At 38.5% G+C, this 26,729-nt stretch overlaps 1 protein-coding gene across 2 annotated transcripts in view; it reads left to right on the plus strand.

Moving 5' to 3' along the window:
• Nucleotides 1-23,832, plus strand: part of ptpn21 (protein tyrosine phosphatase non-receptor type 21) — a 39,305-nt gene extending 15,473 nt beyond the window's left edge. The window contains exons 10-21 of one of the 2 annotated variants that reach the window (XM_084096433.1): nt 381-460; nt 1,125-1,232; nt 5,433-5,493; nt 5,859-5,937; nt 7,066-7,949; nt 9,497-10,048; nt 11,662-11,796; nt 13,943-14,161; nt 16,228-16,356; nt 16,682-16,916; nt 18,888-19,048; nt 21,428-23,832. In XM_084096433.1, the coding sequence (XP_083952559.1) occupies nt 381-460; nt 1,125-1,232; nt 5,433-5,493; nt 5,859-5,937; nt 7,066-7,949; nt 9,497-10,048; nt 11,662-11,796; nt 13,943-14,161; nt 16,228-16,356; nt 16,682-16,916; nt 18,888-19,048; nt 21,428-21,556 (2,772 nt within the window). In that variant the 3' untranslated portion in view covers nt 21,557-23,832. The remainder of the gene's footprint in view (nt 1-380; nt 461-1,124; nt 1,233-5,432; nt 5,494-5,858; nt 5,938-7,065; nt 7,950-9,496; nt 10,049-11,661; nt 11,797-13,942; nt 14,162-16,227; nt 16,357-16,681; nt 16,917-18,887; nt 19,049-21,427) is intronic. The other variant, XM_084096434.1, reaches the window with a different exon arrangement.
• The last annotated feature ends 2,897 nt before the right edge of the window (nt 23,833-26,729 follow it).

Here is a 26,729-nt window from a genome sequence, read left to right on the forward strand (position 1 = left end):
CCCGAAATAACTGAAAGACTTAATTAACATGGAGTTATGATGGTTCCATAAAGAACCTTTAGCATCCATGGAACTTTCAAATGCACAAAAGGTTCTTTATGTTGGAAAAACATTTTTTTTTTATTTTTTTTTTTTTTATGTTCTTCACAATAAGAAAAAAGGCTCTTAACAAACCCCTTTTTGGAAACTTTATTTTTAAGAGTGTATCACAATAATGCCCATGTGTATGTCCATTGAATATTAATGAATAGATCTGTTGCTGGCCTTTAAGGAACGCCACTCATTTAGGCCCTGGCCCTGGGCCCATTAAGGCCCTGGGACTCATAAGTCAATGTCCTAGCCTGATTTGATTTAGTAAAAATGTTCTGGCTCTGTTTCAGGAAGACATGGAGACGTCCAAATACGTGTGCAGAATGTGGCTGGCGCGACACAAGTTTTACAAAGTTAACAACAGCAGTTTGTAAGTTTATGTGTTGTCTGTGGTGTGTGTGTGTTTTTGTGTGGGGTGCACTGATTTTGGCCAATACGATTTAAACAAAAAAAACATAGCCTTCATTTGTCTCTTTCCTCTAAAAAATAGTTTTATTGTTGTAATGTTGTGACTAAATACTCAGTCATTACTAATAGATTGGTTCTGTTGGTTGGATGTGAAACAGGACGACATTATAGGCACAGTAAAAAGAAAACTTTTCGTAATTTAGGAAATCATTTAACCAATGTACACTACCATACACAAGTTTGGGGTTAATGTTTTTGAAAGTCTCTCTTCTGCTCACCAAGGCGGCATTTATTTGATCAAAAAATAAAATAAATATATATAAAAATTTAATTTTTACAATTTGTACAATTTACAAATTTAAAATAGCAGTTTTCTATGTGAATATATTGCAAAATGTAATTTATTCCTGTGATCAAAGCTGAATTTTCAGCATCATTACTTCAGTCTTCAGTGTCACATGATCTTTCAGAAATCATTCTAATATGATGATTTTATGCTCAAGAAACATTTCTGATTATTATCGATGTTGAAAACATGCTTTTATTGGCTGCTAAATCAGTGCATCTGTAGTTTTGTGTGTCTCTTTCTCTCGGTGGCTTCACCGCTGTCCGTTTGCTGTCTCCAGAGAGCTGTCTGATGGCCCGAACTCTGAGGGCTCCCAGAGGTCCATTCTCTCTCTTTCATTTCCTCGCTTTCCAACCCTCTCGCGTCCCTCTGTGCCTGCTGACAAGGGGTGAGCGTTACTGCATCACTGCTCAGAGCCTTCTCATTAGGGCTGGGAGAAAAAATCTATTCACCTAGCTATCGCGAATATTTATTTATTTATTTTTACGATTCTAAAATCGATTTTTTTATTATTATTCCAGAGTCGATATTAATTCAAATTCAATTGCTTGCTTGTAGATGAGGTTGACAGAAGTTAGCCACTTTCGTTCCAACAGAGGATGAAATGTGTCGTTGTCTGAGTGTTGAAGCGTAACTCTCGCCAAAATGCAACCTAGGGTCTTTTTGTGAATCTACCCGAGGCGAACTTTCGTTTAAAAGCATAATTCGAATGGAAACGCCACTTTTAAGTTTGACCGTATTTTCGTTTTCGGTCAAAATGCCTTTTGAATGGGAGTGCTTGGGGCACGACTATGATAGCATCAAAATCGCTATTTTTAAAACACTAAGAAGGCTCGACACAACATGAAACTTTGCTGGAAGTGTCACCAGGGGCTCTACACATGAACTCCAGCATTGAGAACAGTGTTTGTGTACACAGAGTTTACTAAAAAGAAAGATTTTGAACAACTCACTGTGTTTCCGGCCGCTGGCATTTTGTCAGTCAAAAATAGTCGATTTCCGAACTGACTCTGAATTTTAGTATTGTTTCTTATATGAGGATCCTTTTTCAAATACAAGGTCAATATTGATTTTCACTAACGACAAAACAACAAATTATCCATGAATTTTATATGGAACTAAGCTTTAGGAGCTTTCAATCTTTACTCTCCTCATGTTACGGAGATCGACTATTTTTGACTGACAAAATGCCGGCGAACGGAAACACAGTGTGTTGTTCAAAATCTTTCTTTTTAGTAAACTCTGTGTACACAAACACTGTTCTCAATGCTGGAGTTCATGTGTAGAGCCCCTGGTGACACTTCCAGCAAAGTTTCATGTTGTGTCGAGCCTTCTTAGTGTTTTAAAAATAGCGATTTTGATGCTATCATAGTCGTGCCCCAAGCACTCCCATTCAAAAGGCATTTTGACCGAAAATTAAAATACGGTCAATCTTAAAAGTGACGTTTCCATTCTAATTATGCTTTTAAATGAAAGTTTGCCTCGGGTAGATTCACAAAAAGACCCTAGGTTGCATTTTGGCGAGAGTTGCGCTTTGAGTGATGTAATATCCCAAGTGTTCGCGTGGAAGAGACGTGAGACTGAACGCACTGAAAAGCCCTCGCACTACTCGTATATAAGAGAGATATAAGACAATAGAGCTGCACGATTCATCTTTAAAAGACTGATCTCGATTCAAACACACACACGATCTTTCAATTCGTCTGTCTATTAAACTTTGACAAAATCATATCGCCACATTCAAATCTGAGAGTTGTCATGAAACAGCTTCACAGTCTTTTCAACCTCATAATGTCATTATTTCTGTGATGCAATAGTTAAAATTATCATAGAAGTACTTGGATAAAAGTTTAAAGTTCAAATATGAACACTGATGTCTACGATAGCGATCAAAATCAGCTTTTGATAGAAACTTGGTGCTTAAAATAACGCATTTGTCGATTACGATTACAACTGACTTAAAAAATGTATTTATTGAATAATTTATTCAAGAGAATGTAGTCCTGTATGATGCTTCTGAAATAAAAGTCAGAAAGATGTGATGATTTGTTTTTGTAAATATGACTCATCGTACACATCATGTACAGTCTGTATAAGTGTATGATTTAACTTTTCCCAATGGTCTAGTGTTAATTGCAATATCGAATCGCAATACTTGTAGAATCGCAATTCTAAAAAAAAATCGCAATACATATCTTATCGGATATGATAGTATTGAATCGGGAGATATGTGTATCGTCCCAGCCCTACTTCTCATAGGCTACAGAGTGACGGGGAATTCCTGATAACTACCTTTTTCTTAACTTTATTTTTCATTTAAATCAAGATGAATTATAGACACTAACCCCTGGTTTCACAGACAAGGCTTTAGTCTAGTCTAGTCCCAGACTAAAATGCATGATTGAGCTGTTTTAACTGAAAGCAACTTGCACTGACAGATCTTAGAATATATCAGTGGCATTGTTTTGTCTCACACCAGTAATGTTTTTTTCTAATGCTGGAAACACACCAAAAGATAATCGGGCTGATTTTGGGCCGATTTCCCCCCTTCTGACAATCCTAGCCGTGTCCCGATTTTCTTGATGGTTATACAGATTATCTTATCAGATTTTCCCTTGGTGTGAGGTGTGTTAAGAGTGTCTGAACCTGATCGGAAGAACGTATGAGCCGCCCCGATCGCGAATCAGAAATCCTGATGTGTGGGGGAAACTCAGACGACAAACACGCGCATGCTTTGGCGATTATTGCGTGAAACGAAACAATATCCAATCAGAAAGCGAAATGATGGAAGACAGATGCATAACAAACGCAGTCATGGCGCAGCACAAAGTGAAATTGATGTGGACAGCAGAGATGGAGGATCAGCTTGTTGATTTGTGGCAACAGCACAAATGTTTATACAACGTGTCGTGTAAAACCTTTCCAAACACTATCATCGCAATTTCTTCCTGCATATCGTCCGCCATGCTTATTCTGAAGTCTCGCGAGATTTTGTGTTCACAGTCGAGACTCTGGTTGAAAATCTGTTTGTGTGCTGTCTTTGTCACATCATGGCACACCACACACTATAGGAGCAAAACGCTTAAATCTAGGATTTTTTGAAAAAATCACATTTTGAAAATCTTATAAGATGTAAAAACTCTTTTGGTGTGTACCCAGCATAAGGCACGTTTATTAAAGCTACTTAAATGTCCTAATTGAACTGAGGCCTAATCCTGGCTTAAAGGATTTCTCATTACTCATTACTCATCCTCAAGTTGTTTCAAACCTGTATGAATTTCTGTCTTCTGCTGAACACAAAGGAAGATGTTATGAAGAATGTCAGTTGATGGACCCCATTGACCTCCACTGTTTATTTTTTCCCTACTATGGAAGTCAATGGGGTCCATCAACTGTCTGGTTACTGACATTCTTTAAAATATCTTCTTTTGTGTTCAGCAGAAGACAGAAACTCACACAGGTTTGAAACATCTTGAGTAAATGATGACAGAATTTTCATTTTGAAGTGAACTATTCCTTTAATCTAAGGCCTGTCTGTGAAACCTGGTCTAAATTAAATACTACAATCTTTAATAAATATTTAACTTCACACTATTTTTGCATTACTACGGAAGCTTGTTTCCGCCACAGAGTGAAAAATAAAAAAGGTAATTGCGACTTTTTAATCTCACAATTCTGACTTTTTTTCTCAGAATTACGTGATATAAAGTCGCAATTGCAGGTTATAAAGTCAGAACTGCGTGATATGAAGTCACAACTGTGTGTTATTAAGTCAAAATTGCGTGATATATAAAGTCGCAATTCCGTGCTATAAAGTCAGAATTATGAGATATAAACTCGCAATTGCGAGAAATATACTTGAAATTCTGACTTTTTTTCTCAGAATTGCATGTTTATATCTCGCAATTCTGACTTTATAATACACAATTGGGAGATATAAAGTCAGAATTGCATGATATAAAGTCGTAATTGCGTGTTATAAAGTCAGAATTGTGAGATATAAACTATTCTGAGGTAAAAAATTAAACAAAACAAAAAATCCTTAGAATTGGACTTTATATCTCACAATTGTGAGAAAAGATGTCAGAATTGCGAGATATAAACTCGCAATTATGTGTTGTAAAGTCAGAATTGCGTGATATAAAGTCGCAATTGCAACTTTATTTCACGCAATTCTGAGTTTATATCTCGCAATTCTGACTTTATATCTTGCAATTCTGACTTTATCACACGTAATTGCAACTTTATTTCACGCAATTCTGACTTTATAAGACGCAATTGCGACTATTTCACGCAATTCTGACTTTATATCTCGCAAGATGTAAACTCGCAATTGTGAGATAAAAAGTCGTATTCTGTGGCGTAAACAAGCTTCCATGCATTTGCATCATAGTGATGCTGCAAAGTAAAAAATATTGCACAATACATTTAGTTGTCATGAAAATGTCACAATGCAAAAATGCTAATTCAGTGGAAAACTTTTTTGTTACCATAGTGAACCGCTGTGTATGTGAGGAATACAACTTTGAACTTTATTACTCTCTGGTTTATTTCAACTGGTCTTTTATTGTCTTGTGTTTTATTACAGACAAACTCAGCCCGCTCCTGTAAACCCAGTGAGGCGACGGTCGTCCACGAGAATGTCTCTGGTCAGCATTATACCGGTTATTCATGGACTACACAACAGTTTTACAATGGAGCTTGTTCTGTAGGACGTTTCTGGAGTTTGTTGGCTCTGCATGATCTCTACTGTAGCTCTTATTGCAAGTCCTTCATAGGGAGCTCTCTTTTAAGGCAGCATCCTGACTGAAATGAACATCATGATAATCTAATAAGCATAAGAAACTGTATACAGTCAACTTTTAATATAATTATGCTGCCTAACTTTGGAGCAGTTCATGCTGTCGGTGTGCCTATGTGACTCTAAATACTGTCTGAGGGAGTTCACTAGTTTTGAGGCAGATTTAATGTGTCCTGCTGAATAATGCTGCTTTTGTTTTGTCTTATGATGCAGCCAAAACCACAACCCTACATGATGGCACCTCAGATGCACTTTAACGGCCATTACCCCGAACCATACACGTCTTCGCAAGGTAAAACAGGCCGAAAATGCTCTGTCCGTTCTTATTATTAAACCTTATTGTAAGTGGGGTTTAAAAAAAACTAATTTAAAAGAGAAACAAGTTTATTTTTTCTGACCCCACTGGCTTCTCTTCTTGATTCTTAGGGAATAGTTCACTTAAAAATTTAAATTCTGTCATTTACTCACCCTCAGGTTGTTTAAAATTTGTATGAATTTCTTTCTTCTGCTGAACACAAAGGAAGATATTTTGAAGAATGTGTGTAAATGATAACAGAATAAAAATTAAGTGAACTATTCCTTTACGCTTAAACGGAAAACAAGACTTAATATAATTCTGCTTCTCAAGTTAATGCATCTTGATTTTAAAGTTAAAGTTTAGATATTTGTACTGTAATAGCTGTTCACAAATGATCTAATTTGTTGCATAGTTTAAAGGGTTAGCTCACCCAAAAATGAAAACTCTGCCAGTAATTACTCGCCCTCATGTTGTTCAACCCCGTAAGACTTTTGTTCATCTTCAACACAAATTAAGATATTTTTGATTAAATCTGAGAGCTGTCTCACTCCTCCATAGGCTTCTCTGTAATCGAGATCTGCCATCCCAGAAAAGTTAGTAAAGACATCGTTAAAATAGTCCAAGTGTCTACAGTGGCTCAACCTTAAGTTTATCAAGCGACGAGAATATTTTTTGTGCGTAAAAATAACGACTTTATTCAACTCTTCATTTTCTTCTGTGTTTCTCTGAGTGAGTTCACGTAGTGTAACAGCGCAGCGCTTCTGGGTTGTACGTCAGAACGTAGGCTCACTATTGGCTGACGCTGGTCATGTGTGTGATGCGTGTGATGCTGGCCAATAGTGAGCCTCCGTTCTGACGTTTTGATTACCTAGAAGCCTATGGAGGAGTGAGACCGCTCTCAGATTTCATCAAAAATACTTAATTTGTGTTCTGAAGATGATCGAAAGTCTTACAGGGTTGGAACAACATGAGGGAGAGTAATTACTGACAGAATTAAAAATTTTGGGTGAACTAACCCTTTAAAGTCATGTAACAATAATATACTGTATAATAATGATATGTTATATTACTGAGTCATGCCAATAAAAAAAACAAGACCCAAAATACTGACTTTTCCTTCAGATAATCTTTACATCAACAACCAGAATGGTTTTTACTACCACTCCCAAACCAGTCTGGACCGCTCTCCGCACGAGTACAACGGGAGGATCCGTAACGGCAGCGTTTACAGCGCCCAAAGCACCAGCTCCCTCAACAACCCACAGCATTACCTACAACCCTCGCCCATGTCCTCCAACCCGAGCATCACAGGAAGTGACCTCATGCGACCAGACTACGTGCCTTCCCACCGACACAGCGCCCTAATCCCACCGTCCTACCGCGCCACGCCCGATTACGAGACCGTCATGAGGCAGAAGAACCTCGGTATGATCCCGCCCTCTGAACGCCAGAGCCACTCCATGAGGAACCTCAACATCGGAAACTCGTACGCCTACAGTCGACCGGATCCGCTCGTTTACAGCCAACCGGAGATCCGCGAGCACGGAGCGGGCCAGTATCCGTTCCACCTCAACTACAGCTTCCACAGTCCCTCTCCGTACCCCTATCCCACCGAGAGACGGCCCGTGGTGGGCGCCGTTAGCGTCCCCGAACTCACTAACGTCCAGCTCCAGCAGGCACAAGAGTACCCGGCGCCCAACATCATAAGGAATCAGGTTTACTGGCCGCCTCCACCGTATCCCTACCCTCATCCTCGGCCCGCCAACAGCACCCCGGATCTGTCCCGTCACCTGTACGTCAGCAGCAGTAACCCGGATCTCATCACTCGCCGCGTGCATCACTCAGTGCAGACCTTCCAGGAGGACAGTCTTCCCGTGGCTCACTCGCTGCAGGAGGTGAGCGAGCCTCTCGTCACGCCGCGCCGTCCTCACATGCACAAGCGCAACTCCATCGAGATCGCCGGGCTGGCGTACGGACTGGAGAACATGAGGCTGAAGGAGAGGAAGGCGAGTAGTGTGACGTTATACACATTTAAAACTATTTATGCTATTTAGTAGGGGTGTAACGATACACGTATTCGTTTTGAACCGTTCGGTACGAGGCTTTCGGTTCGGTACGCATTACAAACTGAACGGTTGGACCATTTTTCCTGCCGACCAAAATTTAGTTTTTTCAAATGTAGGCGCCTCAATGTAAGAGACGCTGGCACAACATTGCCCAACATCAAATGACAAACGTAATGAAAGCGGAACGAAACTGCGCTACTCCTTATTTTGTGCTTCACGGACCGTTTATCAGTTTGGACCAATGCAGCGCGAGCTGATCTTGATCAAGCGACACTGTTACTACACAGCGCTAAGAGATCCAGTAAAGAAAGCATTTGAATTCGCCACAGAAGTAATAACATCGCTGCGAGATCTAGTGAGAAGCATTCACATTTCTCCGTTATTAACGGATCAAACAGCGCTGACGTGGAAACCTGGAAGAAACATTGTGCTTTCAAGTAACGTTACGTCGGTTTTATTTCGACATTATGAATAAAATTGCTGCCCTCAAATGTTAATCTGAAATAAAATAAACCTTTGTTTATAACTACTACAATATTGCATTTAATTTTTTTATAAGGAGCTGTTTTTGTTTTATATGCTCCTAAGAAGAGTCAAGTATAGCTCCATCATTGCTCAAAGTAAAAAATTATCATATTTTATAATGTTAGTTTTAATTAAAAAAATTAAAATCAAGGACATTTCTCTGCCATTTCTTTCTTTTTGCTGTATCGAAAACGTACCGAACCGTGACACCAGTGTATCGTATCGAACCGTGAATTTTTTGAACCGTTACACCCCTACTATTTATACTATTTTATGCTTGTATTCTACTCATTGAGACCTTTCAAATTATATATGACACACGACAATCTGAGCTGTATGATGTATTTGACATATTGCAGTACGTAGTACAAAAAAGTATTTCATAAATTATGAAAACTTTTTTTTTTTACTGCTGGTGGTACACTTCGGGTTTAATGGGTTAACCTATTTTCAACAGCAGTTTGCGAATTCTTAATATCTAATTAAATAAGAATCCTAATATTTTTGTAATTTTATTATAATGTAATTACTAGCAATCTTCATGTTCAGGATTGAACTATACTTGAGGTCATTTGTTTAATCATTTTATCCGTCAGCTACCCATGTATCTCCATCTTTTGTATGACGTAACGTCATTATTCACATAAAAACAGTATTTTACAAATTCTTAACAATTTATATTTTTCAGTAAAAAGCATAAATCATACAATTATTATCTAAGACTCAAGATTGAGAAAATTCATGGATATTTAATGCGTTAACTTCAGTGAGACGCTATACCATTAAATTGTTTTCAACAGCATTTTGCTAATTCTCAATAAGTAATATAAATTTACATAATTACAAATGCTTAAAATTATTGTATTTAATTGTTATTAATAGTCTAAGATTCTAAATTGAACTATTTTTGAATAAATTAATTATTATTTAAAAAAAAAATTTTTTTTGCATCATCTACTCAGGTGTCCGCATCAGCGGCCGAGACTCCGCCCCCGGTTGCCCAGGCAATGACCCCTACGGCATCTGGCTCCGACATCAATGTCGTCCTGGAGGTCCCGAAGCCTGAGGACGTGGTCATCAAGGAGGACGTGTTCTACGGCCACAAGAAGTCCCTGTCCGACGCCACGATGTTGGTGCACAGCAGCGGTGAGGAAGAAGAGTTTGAAGACGACAGCGGGCGTCACACACCCCAGTCTCAGGATGCTGTGGGCGGTCCTGAGCATCACATGACACCGCTGGAACGGTCCCTCATAGAGCCGCCCGCTTATCCGTTCAGCCACGGTATGGACACGGTCCCGACGGGCTCTCTCGCGTACCAGGCCCATCCGATCATCCGCAAACCGGAGGATGTGGGGCAGCTTCCCCCTCTTCGAGAGCCCGGACACATGATGCCCTCGGTTTCAGAGGGGGATCTGAGCGGACACGGGCGCTTGAGACAGAAGAGAGACCTCTTTAAGAGACCCGTCTCTGACGTTCCACCTGCGAGAAGGAACATCGATGGCCTTCCGCCAGCAGTAAGTGCACGAATGAGCAGATTTGAATCAGAATTACTTAAATTACAGGGTTTCTTGAGGGAACTACAGGTTTGTGTGTTGATCAAAAGCTAATCGTTGAGCGTGTGACGGTACACTTGAAGGGATATTTCACTGCTGGAAAGATGAATGTGCATTTAAATTGGGTCATTTATGTAGTAGAAATGTGAAATTATTTTAGAAGTTGGTGCCTTCTAGACTGAGAAAAGCCAGAAAATGTATTTTTGGCTCATGTGGATGAAAGACAACAACTCCCAGAATGCACTTGCTTCGCTGCCCTACGAGGCCACGCCCAAGCCACGCCTAACGGTTACAGAGGGCAGTATCGGAAGAAATGACACAACTAGGCTACTAGTCGACTCGAAACTGAAAAGACGGCGTTTTATCGTGAGATCCCCCTATGGGCGGGATGAACACATGCGGGACGAGCTCCTCCTACTGGCTGGAGTCTCTCGCCTCTGGACAGAAAAGCCTCTGATGATGATAAATGATGATTTTTGCGTCATCTGAGGTTTTTTGTCCAGACACACAATACAGAAATCTCTCGTCTCAGGGGGACATGAGGGAGGGAAGCGGTCATTCGAAAATACTACCGGGTTTCTACTGATACAAAGCTTAATGCTAATCGGTGAAGCATCCCTTTAACTCACAAGATGTTCACAGAACGAGACGAGGCGCTATTTTGACGCTTGTGAGTCACAAGTACCAAAATGAGTGGCTTACTGCGCTTAAACGGGCAAAAACAAAAATATTTGTCAAATGACTGCATTGGCAAGTTTTGGAATGTAAATAGTTGAGAAAGATAACGCGTGTTGTGTAACAGTATATTAGATCTGTGCATAAACTCTTAAAGTGACAGCAGTCTAATATTAGACAATGTTAAATATAAACATAAGATAAAGAAAATCACTCTCTGCTCTTGACTGAATTACTTTTGTAACTTTAATTGTAAGTATTAATCTTAAATTAATTAAATCTTATTTAATTTTTACATTGAGGACTATCCAGTGTTAATATTTACATTTGATTACTTTAATTTCTGTAGTATTTCTTACCAGAATACTAACCTACAATTAGACTCACTTGAAAATCCTTAAAGGCGTGTTTATTTCACATCTCTCTTTATCCTATTGCATTTATTTGTGCTGTTGTTTGCAATTTGTTTATTTGTTCTTATTTTATTACCGACTTTTTACTTACTTTTACTGCAAAAGTCGGTATCGGCAGATCACACTTACAGTTAATCGAAAAGCTGAATTGACCAAGAAAATTGCAATCTCTAATCTCATTTGCAGATATAAAAAAGATAAATTCGAGTAATTTGATAAAGGAAATCCAAACTGATTTGTTATTGCATATGATCCGACTGGTGAGGCTTTTATTTTCATTTCGTCAGCATGTAGAATAGGTGTTTGTACATTGGGGTGAGCCCAGAAACGTAACTTTATACGCATGACTTGAAGAATGCGGCCCAACAGGCCGTTAGACCTGAAAAGCTGCATTCTGCCAAAGAGCCACAGCTGTGTCTCAGATCCCGATCCTCAGACTCTGTTTTCCTCTCTCGCTCTCTCCATCGCTCTCTCCGGATTATGAAGGGCATGAAGAAACGCTCGGAGGTCAAGAAGGTGGGACCCCTGAAGCTGGCGGCTCTAAACGGCCTGACTCTGTCCAGAATGCCACTGCCCGATGAAGGGAAGGACGACCCAGAGAACGCGTCTAATGATGAGCGGGTAAGTTCTGCTTTCAGTTTGAGTGCTGGTGGTGGACTGCTTACTTATTTACTCATTAAGTTGCTTATTATTGCAAACTAACTTTAGCTGGACAATAACTTTATTCTAGAGCTTCTGTAAAGCCAAAACAATCTCTGTTACTGTAACTTCCTATTATCACTGTAAAGCTGCTTTGAAACAGTCTATATTGTTAAAAGCGCTATATAAATGAAGGTGACTTGACTTATTTGTTTACTACTTTTTATAATCACGGAAAATTATAATCTTTTTCAGTAACACTTTATTTTACAGTGTCCTTGTTACATGTTACATGTACTTACCATAGTAATAACAATAAATTATGCATAATTACATTTGCAACTAACCCTAATCCTATAGTAAGTACATGTAGTTGCTTAATATTACTCAGTACTTGAATTAATAAATACACTGTAACAATGACACCTTAAAATAAATATCATTTAAGAGGACATTGTGTGTTCAGACAACCTCTTGTGCGAAAAAGCATGTGTGTTTCGGTTTGTGGGGTCGGACTGAACAATAACATCAAACAGAGCCGTAATATCATTCAATTCAAAAATAGATGAAAGAAATCATTACTTGATCAATACAGAAATTAATAGACCTAAATGCAGGAATGGAATTGTAATTTAAAGGTATTGTTGTATATTGTTGTAAGACCTGAAAGATTATATGCAGTATTTGCATATCTATTTAAGTTGTAATAATATTATTTTGTGAAATAAGGGGCAGGATTACATAAGCTATTTGCTTCCGCCTGCTCCTTCTCGAACTAATCCTTTTATATATTTTTTTTGTTATTAAATTCTGACTGTTTGTGTTGTATTTTGTGGTTTTAAAATTTTGTTTTGTTGATTGCTCGAGAATATGAAAATGAAATGAAAACATAATATCCTCTCATGCCGTTACAGATGCAGCATTTTGACTGTACTTCTGCACGAGATAACACGTTTTTATAATTTAGTTTGCGATATATTTCCTCCTCCCTATAGCTAGCGTGAAAAGCTCGCTCTGTCTGGATGCGCTTAAATTCACAGTAAGAATGCTCTCCTATCATATAGCCTGTCAGCACACTTCAATAACCCCAAAGAATGCAGGTTAATGTGTTTTTACATGCCGGGAGAAATCAGGGTGAAGGGCAAAAATCTATCGGTTTATTCTTAAGCCGTTTATGACTTTACTCTGATGAAGAAAAACAGGTTAACGCACTTACGTGATCACATGCACTGTCGGCTTGTTCAGCATCAGCGGGTAAAGAATGTGCATGTAAACGTGCTCTTTATTCTCTGAAAGTAAAACTGAAAGCAAAAACTGGCCGAGATTTTGCCGTCTGTTGCACATTCTCTCAGAGACCAGAGATGAATCTACCTCAACGAAAGCTGATAACGATATATATCAACTATCTTAATTTACTGGCTTAAAGGGGTGGTATAATGCCCTTTTCACAAGATCTAAAATAAATCTCTGATGTCCTCAGAGTGTGTATGTGAAGTTTTAGCTCAAAATACCCCACAGATATTTGTATATAGCATGTTAAAATTGTCACTTTTTGAGGGTGAGCAAAAAACGCACTGTTTTTGTGTCTGTCGCTTTAAATGCAAATGAGCTGCTGCTCCCGGCACAGGGGGCGGAACTTCAACGGCTTGTGTCCTTATACCTCACACATACATGCACTGAATATTTCAAAACCTTTTAGCCTTTTATGTTCAAACCAAAGTCAGACAAAGATGGAGAGACTTGTGACAACATGTAGAAGCAACAGGACATTTCCGAATGGTTAGTTGATGAATTTATGTTGCTGATGTGGAGTTGACTATCTTCTAGTCATTGATTAGCATATTCTGTCATGAAAAATCTATAAATCGTGTTCCGGGGCGGGGTTTATGTAAATTCTAGGGTTTGTGATGTCACTATGCCCTTAAATTAAAATGTTATTACTTTTATAGTTTTTTAAACATTGATAGTGAAGTCATTAACTAGCAGTTCTGTTGAGGGCAGATGTTCAGTGTTATAGCAACTAAAATACTTGTTGAGTGGGGAATTTTGAGAATGCGTTTCTCGCTGTTAGCATGCTGTGTGACATCACGTTCTGAACAGGTGCTCACGTCCTGTGTGTTTCCTGCAGTGTAAGATCCTGGAGCAGCGAGTGGAGCAGGGGATGGTGTTCACAGAGTACGAGCAGGTGCACAAAAAGCGGCCCAACTGTGAGTGCACTATCGCTCAGATGCCCGAGAACAGCGACAGGAACCGCTTCCAGGATGTCCTGCCGTACGACGACACGCGTGTGGAGCTGGTGCCCACCAAAGAGAACAACACGGGCTACATCAACGCCTCACACATCAGGGTGAGCTGTCCATGGACGATCATGCATGGACATTATGCATCGATACCTACGGACATTGTATTCAATTTTAGGAGTTCAACCCTGCTGATTCCATGCTAATTTTTATAATACAAACCATAATACTAGAGATCTTAATGACGTACTACCAACCCTCAAAGTTTAAAGGTGCCTTGTGTAATGTCCGCCAAAAAATCATCTGTAGTTTCCATGGGAGGCTGGATACAAACTGGAGCTGACGATCTGTATTTACCTTGGGACTAGCGTCCCGAGATAACAACAGAAAAGCAGATGGGAAATAATTAGCGTAGCTGCTGTTCATAACAATAACGCATTCAATCTGATTCAACTGTAGTAGGCTATAAAAGGTAAAATATGACATCTTCAAGCTACTCCCCTTCACCTTTACCAGTGAATATGTTCATATTCGTTTTGTTCATATTACATTTTTATTGTTAGTTTGAATTACATTAATTTGACAGACAGCATTCGCTGATGTTGACCAAGCTAGCGCCAACATAACCATAACCACGCATTCACCGTGAGACTCACGCAATTGACACTTTTCACACGCTCTCACGCCACACATCAATTTTCTCACGCACAGAAAAATCGCGAAGCAAAGAGGACACGGAGACCAACAGACTAGACAGAGCAGGTTAGTTATGATATAAAAAAATCTCAGCTCTCAGATTCTGTCAATTTTATTACGTTTTGGCGCTTGTTACACGACAGATCCCTAGCGCACGTGAACCGATCATCTCTACTAATAGTAAAAAAACACGAACACTGTTAAAAGATACAGTAGGCTACGACTTACCGTATTCCTCATACATAATATCGACCAATCAGAGTTTTTTATCAGCGTGAAGAGGTCAATAACACAGCTGGAGAACAATTATGTCAGATTTACCTCAGGAAAGCCATTTAATAAACATAATATAGGTCACGTAGTTGGCAAGAAAAAAAGAGCGATAGAGATTGTGCTATGTGTACTATTACAATACTATATTTATGTGCGTTATATATATATATACGTTTATCGAACAGCCTTCGATACATTTCTATGTTATAACTTCCCGAAAAAACTACACAAACATATAAAACAAACTTCTAACGAAATACTAACAGCATCTTACTTACCAATCCAAAAGAAATGTTGCAAGTTCGGAGTCGAACCTCATTTCTTTCATGTCCATTAGTTGTCTCCAGCGATGGAAAGCAGTGCCAATGTTTACTCTGGTTCTGTTCCTTTTTTTATCTGATTTTATTTGAATGTAGTAGTGGGCTGTAGGCTACTTTCCACACGATTGACATCAGGTTCAAGTACGCCCACAAGCCGTGCGAGTTATTCGTGTATTGCATGTTTGGCTGGTGGTTATGTTGCCCGCATACCGCCTCCCATGGCCGAAACTGGTATTACGACACCTGTCGGGCCGTGGCTAGTAATGCTAATGCTAATTCAGGTTGATATCTCTGCAGCACTATAACTTGTCATTTTTTTAATGACATCATCGCCCTTATTTCTTCTCATTCTTTTGATGCGTGTAGCTCATTTTTTGGATATTTTTACCTCAATTCTGACACATGGCACCTTTAAGCACAAACTGCTGAAACCCTGTTGTTTTGTAAAAAATAATTATTATTATGCCCTAAAACTGATTGTGCAGATCAAACTGTAATCCTAGGGATCTGAAACTGGTTTAAAGGGTTGGTGAAACAATAGTCTTGTCCTGATTGGCCTCATGGTGGCGCTACAGTGATCAAAACAAAAATGGACAACACTTTAGCACCTTTAGTCTAAGGAGCATTCAAAACTTTATCAGGCATATAACAGTTATGAATGTTAAAATGCTACATTTCTTTTGTAAATTACCTGAAGTAGCTTAGATTTAGGTTCGTTCAGGCTCGCTAAATTATGCATAGCCTATATTTTTATGCTTGCACTTGGAGGTCTTAAAGTGCTCGGACCCCAATAATTGATGCTTGCAGCTATATTTTATTTATGCGTTGATTTATATCAGATTAATCAGCCTTCATATTGTGATTTGTGCTGCTGTGTTTACCAGGTTACGGTCAGAGGTAAAGAGTGGAGTTATATCGCATCTCAGGGTCCGCTTTCCAGCACCTGCCAAGACTTCTGGCAAATGGTTTGGGAACAAGGAGTTGCCATCATCGGCATGGTCACAGCGGAGGAGGTGAACATTAAAACATATCTCTGCATGCACGGAAAGGAAATGTGGTTATTACTTTAGGTCTCTGGGTACCGACACAAATTTCATGATTTGATTTCGATTCACAAGATTCCGATTTGTTTTTTAATTCCAATCCTGATTTGATTAGATATCGATTAATAAATATAAAAAATTATTTTTTTATTTTTTTATTGTATTTATATGATATTTGTATTTTTGTAATTGAATTTCTGCCATGAAATTAGCTTTGAATGCTGACATGGCACTAAATAAAACACTGTGAATGTTTGCATCCTCAAACTGGCTTGTTCTGTTTCCTGTCCTGCAGGAAGGAGGTCGTGAGAAGAGTTTCCGCTATTGGCCTCGTCTGGGTTCTCGCCACAACACTGTTACTTATGGACGGTTTAAGATCACCACACGCTTCCGTACGGACTCGGGATGCTACGCCACAACGGGCCTGAAGATCAAACACCTCCTCACAGGACAGGAGCGAACCGTCTGGCACCTGCAGTACACAGACTGGCCCGATCACGGCTGCCCGGAGGACTTTAAAGGCTTTCTTTGTGAGTATAACACCGTGTCCTAACCAGACGCGATGCGATAAGGTTCCAGCGACAAATAGTTTGTCTGTCCACACTAGACACGACTGCGTCAAAATCAATCAAAACCCACAGCCAATCAGAACAGCGTGTGGGCGGAGTCTCGCTGCACCAGAGAGTAATCTTGACGGCACTCGCAAGAAAATGGAAAAGTCTCTACATTTCTTTATTAAATTCATAAAAGACAAAAGAATTACAGGAATAATGGATTCTAAACCTCAAATAAATGCCACAATCAAGACCCCGACGCAGATCTGAGGGAGAAACACCCAGAAACTCCTCATATGAGCCGCTCACAGTATAAGAGTCTTTCCTGGCCATTAATGATTGGATAACACATACGTCTCCTTTGATTAATAATAATAATGGCTAGTGCAGTGGCTGAGATACATAAACCTACTAACGTCCGTTGCTATGATTTTTGGAATGACTTATGAGATGAAAAAATGAAGTTTTAGTCGCATAACATCGGTTAATGGAAACGCCGTCATTTTAGTTTTTTGCCGACGTTTAGAAAAAAATCGCAAAAATTTTGCACAAATCTGTGATGGAAACGTGCCTAATGATAACAGGCTTTCTTCAGATCAAACATCACTGCTTTTGGCACTCGAGACATCACAGGTGGTGTTCGGATCTGCAAATGAGTTTGTTTGTAGTTTTCATATTCATATTGTCTGGACAAATTGTACATTTCTCTGTTAGTGAGCCAGAAAGAAAAGTGAAAGTATTCTCTTGAATTGTTGAACATAATGATTGAAGAAACATTGTTGTGGTGACATTCATCATGCATGACTTTAAGCTGCATAACTGTTGAGCGTTTTATCCTGGCGTGTCTCTTTAAAGGAGACATATCATGCTTTTAAATTGTTCCTTTTTACATATAAATCATACATTTGTAGTCTATATAAAGCGGAACTGCAATGCTTGGGTCTGAATTCCTCATTATTATAGCTCCACAGGCCCCTTTTCTACCCCTTTTCTGATGTGCGTCTGAGAGCAACTCGTTTTGGTGCGGTCTCTTTAAATACAATTGAGACACTTCATACCCCGCCCACACTCGGTTCAACTCCACCCCGTTCGGCCATTTTTGTAGTTTGATAGCAGAGATACGATTATACGATTAGAAACTTTTTATTCACACGTTATTAATAAAATGTCAACAACGGAAGACTTGTCCAGCCAGCCTTACATGTTCGAGCCAGAGTCGGAGCCGGAGCGAGATGAAAATGAAGACGACGAACCTGTAGAACAACGTCTTCATATGGATGTATCGCAATGGTGTGTTACTGTGTTTACACATGAAACTTTGGTCTTCCGACCTTTTACCACCGTGTCGATTTATTTTGATTAATATGTGCGAGGGAGAGAGAGCAAGACAGCGTCTAGTTTGGAGACGGTGAAGTCTTGTTTACACTTTCGCCTGGCTCTGAAGAGAGAGAGTGAGCGCGCGACCGGGTCTCTCTCTCTGCTCGTTCTTTCAGTTAAACATGCGTCCTGTCACAAGCGCGGCAGCTCATCTACATTAAACGGTGTAATGAAGCGTGTGGGTTACTACATCCAACAACCGAACATTTTAACTTACCCTCTCGTAACTTCTGCATCCTTTAGCTTGGACTACAAAATTGCAGCGAGAAATAAAAATGGCGGATTGCTCGAAGTGTTGGGCCTGAAGTCAATGTCCTTATTTGGCAGTTCCGCTGCAAATACTGTGACGTAATAGTTCAAAAAACGTCATAGAGAACAGAAAAATCGGAACAGGTTGGAAAATATGACCAAAACAGAATATAAAGATATCAACGAAGCACCTAAAGAGAATAATTTCATATTTTCTGTACTTCTAAACACTCCAAATATACAACAAAATGCATTTAAGGGCTAAAAAAGTGCATTTGGCATGATATGTCCCCTTTAAACTGCTCTATTTCTGTGTCTCAGCGTACTTGGAGGAGATCCAGTCCGTGAGGCGACACACCAACAGCTCCAGCGACCCAAAGAACACAAACCTGCCGGTTCTGGTGCACTGCAGTGCAGGGGTGGGACGCACTGGTGTGGTCATTCTGTCTGAGATCATGATCGCTTGTCTGGAACATAATGAGGTACATATGTCCTGTGCTTACATTGGCATCACAGAATTAGAGCATCTCAGGGTGAAATGGTCACGGTTACCGGGGTAAACTACACACACTGCTCACCGTAGGCATCAGGGCAGAAAGAAATATTACACTTCTGCTTCAGCTTACAAAACACATGGTTGCTAGGAATAGACAGGGTTCCCGCGGGGTCTTAAAAAGTCTTAAATTCTGAACTTTAAATTTAAGGCCTTAAAACGTCTTAAAAACAGGCAAATTTTCATCCGCGGTCTTAAATTTCATTTAGTCAGGTCTTAAAAAAGATTTTACCCTTGTTCATTTCCAGAAACGCTGGCCGCAGAAAGTTATTACAAAGTAGCAAAAAAGTATCGAAGTCGCTCGCCAAGAGGCAGTTCACATATCGCGTCTTTTTCGCGTTCAAGTTCATTCAAATGTAGGCGCGCAGTAAGCGCACTTATAATTGAAGCGACGCGCTAGTTTTTTTCCAGGCACAGTGACATGAAAAAAGACATGAAGGATGCGGGTGCACCCAAACACTACGGGTGTTTTTCTCTTCTCCGTAAATAAATCTTGTAGCAGAGCTACAGCAAGCGTTTTTCGGCGGTGGAAATCCATTAGCCACTAAAACTTTTTTATCATTGTGGAGACGCAGGGCATGGTTACATAGCAACGACAGACGCCACGGGAAAATCGGACCAAATTTTACTATTAATAATAAAAGATAAGCTAAAGTGTATTGTAAATGTCAGTAAATCATTTTTTATAAAAAGAATGAGTCAAAAAAGATAAAGTCTTATCTTTTTATAAAAACCTTTTTTGTCACCTTTATTTGAACTTGTACATGTTAGTATATAACATGTTGCAAGACACTTTTAAAATCTGGCTATCATTTTTAATCGTATTATTTTAATGTTTATGTTAGTGCGTATTGATGCTAATTTTATTTGTTATTTGCTGTTTTTTGACAAAACTTTGTGAATTGATTTCATTGTGTAGTATTAGTACTTTTTGAACAGGATTCTGTGATAACAGTGATCATTTTTGGCACTATAATAATTAAATGAAATGTTCATGCCATTTCATCTCTAGTTATGATCAACTATGATCAACTAAAATCAACTAATTATGTGTTTTTTACAGTAGGCCTATAATATGCAAAGTACAATTTTCTATAAAAAAATGATATCTGATTCTGTTCTTTTCTCTGACACGCGTTGTTGGGTCTGGAAGGTTACTCATGTGATTGCTTTATCTGTAAATTAAGTTAATGCTTTTTCAATTACTGAATTCATTGAAATAAAATGAATTCTTTGATTTTAATTTTTTTTGGCAATGCGTCGTGTAGGTCTTAAATTTCAATCTTTATGGTCTTAAAATGTCTTAAAAAGGTCTTAAATTTGACTAACTGAAACCTGCAGGAACCCTGAATAGAGATGACGACATTCTCTGCATATGAATGTGGCTGGACGGGTTTGAACCACACTGAGACCTTGGTCACAGTTTATGGCACATGATTTAATATGACGAAAGCGAGGGGTGGAAGCACAGACTGTGGTGCTGTTGTGTAACCTGGGGTTAATCGTTCAGCCATTGAGACATTGACGTCGGTTAACATTGTAAAATATTATGAAAATTTGACATAGGGATTATAAATATAGTTTATATAATTTTAATGGTATATATCACACATTGATTTCTATAGCTGGAAATTCAACAGAAAAAAAATGTATTAAAAAAAAGATTGTTTTTGAAAAATACATGGATTTACAAATCAAATAAAACGTATTAATTTAATTTAAATTAATAATTATTTATTATTAAATTATTTAAATAATGTATTCAAATTAATATGTATAAACATTAATTAATCTATCTGATATCAGTGCAAAATTGGAAATTGTATATTGATCCATTAATACCAACACTTTCTTTTCTTTTGTCTTCTCTATATACAATATTTTAATATTTTTTTGTGTAAATGTTTCAAATAAATCAGTCTAATATCAGTGCAAAAACAGATTCATGTTACAAGACACGAGTTCAAAACTAAAGTTATTCATATTTAATATTTTTTTGAATTATTCTAATAGTAAATGTTAAGTAGATGTTATTTAATTAAATAAAATTTTATATCTTTTACTATTGATCGTATTCATTTGTTACAAAAAATTTCGTTTTGTATTTGTGCCTTTTTATACATAGAATTTCTATGTACATCCCTTTGAATTTCCATTGCGTATGACTTTTATATATATACACACACACACACACACACACACACACACACAAGTATGCATTGCTTTGCCTATATCTAATATTCTAAAGCATGGTTGAGATTGAGAATGTAAAGGTGAGGTCTGACGATGCGTGGTTGTTTCCGAACAGATGCTGGACGTCCCGACTGTTCTGACTTTGCTGCGACAGCAACGCATGATGATGGTGCAGACGCTCTCACAGTACACCTTCATCTACAAAGTGCTCATTCAGTTCCTGAGAAACTCCAGACTGATCTGAGACCAGCGCTGGCTCATGTCCCATGAGCCCTCTCACGACCTCTCAGTCCGCCGGAGCCGTGAACGCATCGCATCGGACCGGCGCCGGCGCGGCTTCGCTTCCTCACAGTATTAGTGACGGGGCAAGTATGAAGGACACTGCGCCGCGCTCTCTTTATCCAGTATTATTCACAGATGTCCCTGTGGGCTTTTACACGTGATCGCGGACGCCAGTCCCAGCACTTTTATTTTGCTGTACATAGACGCGAATGACGCAGCTGTTATTTAATATGATGCGCTGAACTGCAGTGGTTCTTTTATACCGGGTTCCTCGTGGATTTTACTAGTTTACGCATGAAGGTTTAGCACGCCAAAACGAAAACGCCAGACACGGTGTTTAAAGACGTGTGTGGATTTCACTTCAGTACAAATGATCGGGTGAATCTCACGAAAAGCCCCAAAAAATATTAATACGATGGACAATGCAAAGTTCATGAAAGTAAAGACAAAATGTACACAAACACAAAAAAAAAAACGTGCTTTTCTATATGCTAAATAAATCGACTTGTTTGTTTTCATGAGATTCACCTTGTTGCATCATGGGATGGATGTTACAGGACTCCGGGAGTTTCACGTCCAGTGTTAAAGCTGTTTCTTGAGATTTGGTCACGAGCGTGTAACTCTACGAATGGGTTTCACTGATCAGACGCATCTCGAGTTCGAATGCAGCCAAAGACGGGAGGGTTTATTTTCTGTCCGCAGACGCAACCTATAAATAATTTACAATATGTATTACAATTGTATATGAAAACTCTCAAATGTATTCTACGTATCATAATCAGAAAGGCTTTCTCTTTGCATTAGGGATGTTTTTGTATTTTTTCAGCTCTTTCAGCCACCAGCATTCAGTAACCCGACGCACCAAAGAGCGTCACAGACTTGACTTGTGGATTGGAGTGAACAATAGTGTTGGGTATATTGTTAACGGTTTGTGACTTACACACACACACCAGCTATGATGGTTTACCAAAGAATTTTCAGCATGTTGAGTTAATTTACTTCTCTTATCTTAAAGTCTTAAAACACTGTGAAACTGCATTAACCAAGCACAATGTGCCATATCAAATCATGTAGGCCCTTGGCGTTTTAATTCACATTGCAATCAGGTCTTATAATCTTTAATTATTATAGCAGCGCTGATTGATGCCGCTTCCCACCTTAATGATGCTGTTACACACCTGTTCAAACCAAGACTTCATGCGAGTCGATAAATCATTATGGTGGTTTATTGAAAGTATTTTTTTTTTTTTTTTTTTTTTTTTTAAAGCAAATTTTGCCATAGGTGAATTTCACAGAAAATATCCAGGTCATATTTCACTTCACAAACAAAAGTAAAAAAAAAAAAAAAATGCAATTTAAGTAAGTGCAATTGAAAGTATTTGTTGTGCTGAATTTAATTTATTGTGTCCTGATGAATTACTGAATTCCAGTAATGAAATTTTTCACATTGCTGAAAGGTTTAATTGTCCCAAAATAGGCTTTATTTTCCATGCAAAATATAAAATAGTTATAATATTTTTTCTTTAGATTTTTGGGCTGAAATGTGACCTGAAATTCACGAATGGTGCGCAAAACAACAGCCATGTCCTTTTCTTTTTTTTTTTTTTTTTTTTTTTCTTTTTTTTTTTTGTGAAGGACAATCACTTTTTTTCACAGTATATTATGCATCTGAATTCTGAATATCGCTTCAAATCGTGAATGAACTAATACGTTTAACAGTTCGATTGATCTGAACATATCTGCACGATGGCTTGAATCCGCATTTATCCGTCAGTACTATATGAGGTGAAAGTCATGTAAGTGTTTGAGTAAATGGTTACAAAAGCACAATGTCTGTCTCAGAACCTTTTCATTATTCATGTTGAGTTTTATTGCTCTAGATTTAGGCAAACTGCTGCGATGATCGACGCTTGCTCGTGTTTAGTATGTGAGCGGCCCGTGATCAGTGTTCATCTGAACTGGAAAACGGAGATTCAAGACAATTTCTGAACAAAGCTGAAAACTGGACTGTTAAAGCCCTTCCCAGAGCTGCTTTTTGGAATACATGTATATTAATAGCACATACTGTTTATATGGCTGATTTTAAGTGTTATTAACTTTTAACCATATTAAACTTGCCGCCATCATCATGAGTGTGTGTTCTGATGATGTACAGCTGTCAGAAGAGCTAAATTATATCCCATTGTAAACAACTATATTTTTCATTCAGAAAATAAATATTTTAAGTTGTTAAAGCAATGCTTTGTCTCTTTATCTTATTTTACACTGGGTGGAAGGAGGATTTGAAGAGCATAAATTGTTTTTCTGTATTAAGTACAGAATGTTATTTGCATATTATTTATATGCTATTATGGTTATATATAAGTTTAAGTAATTTTATGTGCTTTTGTCATTTTTACTAAAAAATATATATTTTCTCTTTTTTTATTTTTAGTAATTCTAGTACGTAAATTAGAAATGTTACCTTGGTCTAAGTTTTATTATTAATATTGTTATTACTTATTTTATAACACTGCAGCAAAGTACTGTGGTATTACCATCTAACTCCATCACTTTACCATGGTACTACTGTACTTTTTGTTTTATAAGGGAAGTTTGTCAATGCATTAACGTCAAGTTGGTATTTGTTTTTGACAATTCTTGTATTACTAAAAATGTGACTACAAATGCATGTAAAAGTTTCTACAAAGTCCTTAAGGGTAAAACTGACCTTTTCTGGGAATTAAGACGTTTTATTGTGTAAAAATAAAACAAATCATTTATATAGTATATTATGCATGTATGTGCAATGTATCCCATCAGCCACAAGAGGTCTCCATGTTTTATGTGATGGTTTTGTGGATGCATTAAAATAACCTTGTTGGAAAAAACTTGGACAGGTATTAAGTGAATTGTAATGCTGTCTCGGTATTTCTAAAATGGTTTCGGTCATAACATTTTTAGACTTTACAGGTGATCAGTGCAACTTTATCCTTTCCACCTCTTGAAACTGAAAAAAATGTTTTATCAATATGTTGATTTATCTCTCTCATTGTGGAATTAAATCAGAAGTAGTCAAGTAATAAAGTAGGCCTAAACACATCCAAATAATTAAAAATACAGTGAAGAATAAAAACGGGACAGTTATTGTTTTCCTTGCAGCTCATTTATGTTGCATCATGCATACAGTAGCCTATATGATGCGCGTGCACACGGACTTCAGTGGTTATACTAAACTTACTCAAAAGTAACTGTTTTGTCTATGTGATTTGTATTTTAAATATATTTATGAATAATCTCTATTATTTATGTGAGCTCAGGTGCTTTATAAAAGACACGGCCATGTTCACACTGCGATCCTTATAGCACTCAATTCTGATTTACTGCTCAGATCTGAATTATTATTTTTTTTTTTTAATAGCTGATCACATTGTTGTTTTAATGCGATATCAGATTCCCGAACAGATCATGGTCCTGAACTGATCCGCACGCGCGAGCGTGAAGCTCAACTTCCACGAATGAACTGAACTTGCTCGCTTCGCATCGCGCCAGTGGACACTGTGTGACACGGGAGTGGATTTTCAAACCTCTCCCATCCCACTCCCAGAAAAAAAAAATCCCGTCCCATCCCAATCCCACGAAAAAACGGGGGCAAAATCCCGTCCTGTCCCAATCCCAGAAGAATGACTCCCATTCCCTCCCAATCTGTCAGTTACGGTTAAAAAAATAGGCTACAGTAGATCACAGGATGCCCACCTTAGTTGAATAAAAATCCAAAATGTAGTTTTCTATGTTATTTTATTGAACTGAAAGCCATCTTAAACAATGCACATTAAATTTCATATAAATCATCCATGCAAACACACACAGGCACTCACGCATTACGCCGTCTTTCTCAACTCGTAAAAAATGTTGGTTACTTCAGACCTGGCAGAATGTCGGTGAGCACAACCGAGGTATCATTAGGCTTGTTTGAGATGAGCAAAATCTGCGCAGAATCGATCACCGGTGATCAGCGCGAGATGCATGCCGGTTAGAAATGTGTCCGAGTGCGGTCCGCCTTGCTCTGATGTCATGCTGACGTATGTCAAAAATCTCTCGCGATCGCAAGGCGGATGTGTCGGATTCTGCAGGCGAGCGCAGTTGCTCTCCACCGACTGCGCTGATCAAAAGCATGATGGGAAACGACTTGCTGACGACACAACTTAATGCTCATTGGTTTAAACAACTGTGATGTAGGCCTATTGTTCTCTTTTAAAATGTTTGATTTTAAAACTCTAATATCATGTTTTATGTGTATATTTTATGTGTTAATATTCCCAAACTATCTGACAGTGCGATCTCTTTGGGTTATGCAATTTAATTTTTATAAAAATAAATAAATAAATAAAAACACATATGTCTGTATTAAAGAAAAAAATATTGATAAACATGTATTTGGAATGGAATTAAATAACAAGTACTTTGGGTGCCTTGTTCATTTTATTTATTTTAATATAAAAGCAACAGAACTTAAATTACATCCAGTTTATTAGCAACACCGTGCACGAGCGTGAATATCGTGAATCCCGCGATATCCATCTTTGATCTCACAGGTGTCAGATCCATTGCGAGAAGAGAGAACTGTCCGTCTTGCCTGCGCTTTTTTCACTCCTCCCCTCACTGCAGCAGCCTACTCTCGCACACATTTCAGGCGAGGCTAGGCGCATCTCAAACAAGCCTATTTTCCGACGACAGTAGCCTAGTTGTTGCAGCGTGGCTTTCATGTCTGACTCCGTTTTATTTGTGATTTTCGCGGCTACAAAGTGCACGGGGAAGCCGCCGCATTCTCCTTTATTATTGGTGTGCATTGGGATAGTACTTGGTGCATTACCACCATAAACTGTTACGGGTGGAGCACGTCATTCAGCAATCAGGAGAGCATAAAGATGAAGGGAAACTAGAACTGAGTTCAAAATGAAAATTTATAGTTTATTTAGGCCTATATGAACGGTAGGATTTGTGAATAAAGTTGGGTATCGTGTTATTATGATTTCAGGTGATATGCCGACATTTTTCCTGTCCCCTCCCAATCCCATGATTAATAGTGATTTTGTTTTCCATCCCGCTGGATTCCCCCAAAAAATGTCAGCCTCTAGTGGACATGCGCCGTCCAC

Source organism: Abramis brama (assembly GCF_963993115.1).
Source record: "Abramis brama genome assembly, chromosome: 21".
NCBI classification, from domain to species: Eukaryota; Metazoa; Chordata; class Actinopteri; order Cypriniformes; family Leuciscidae; genus Abramis; species Abramis brama.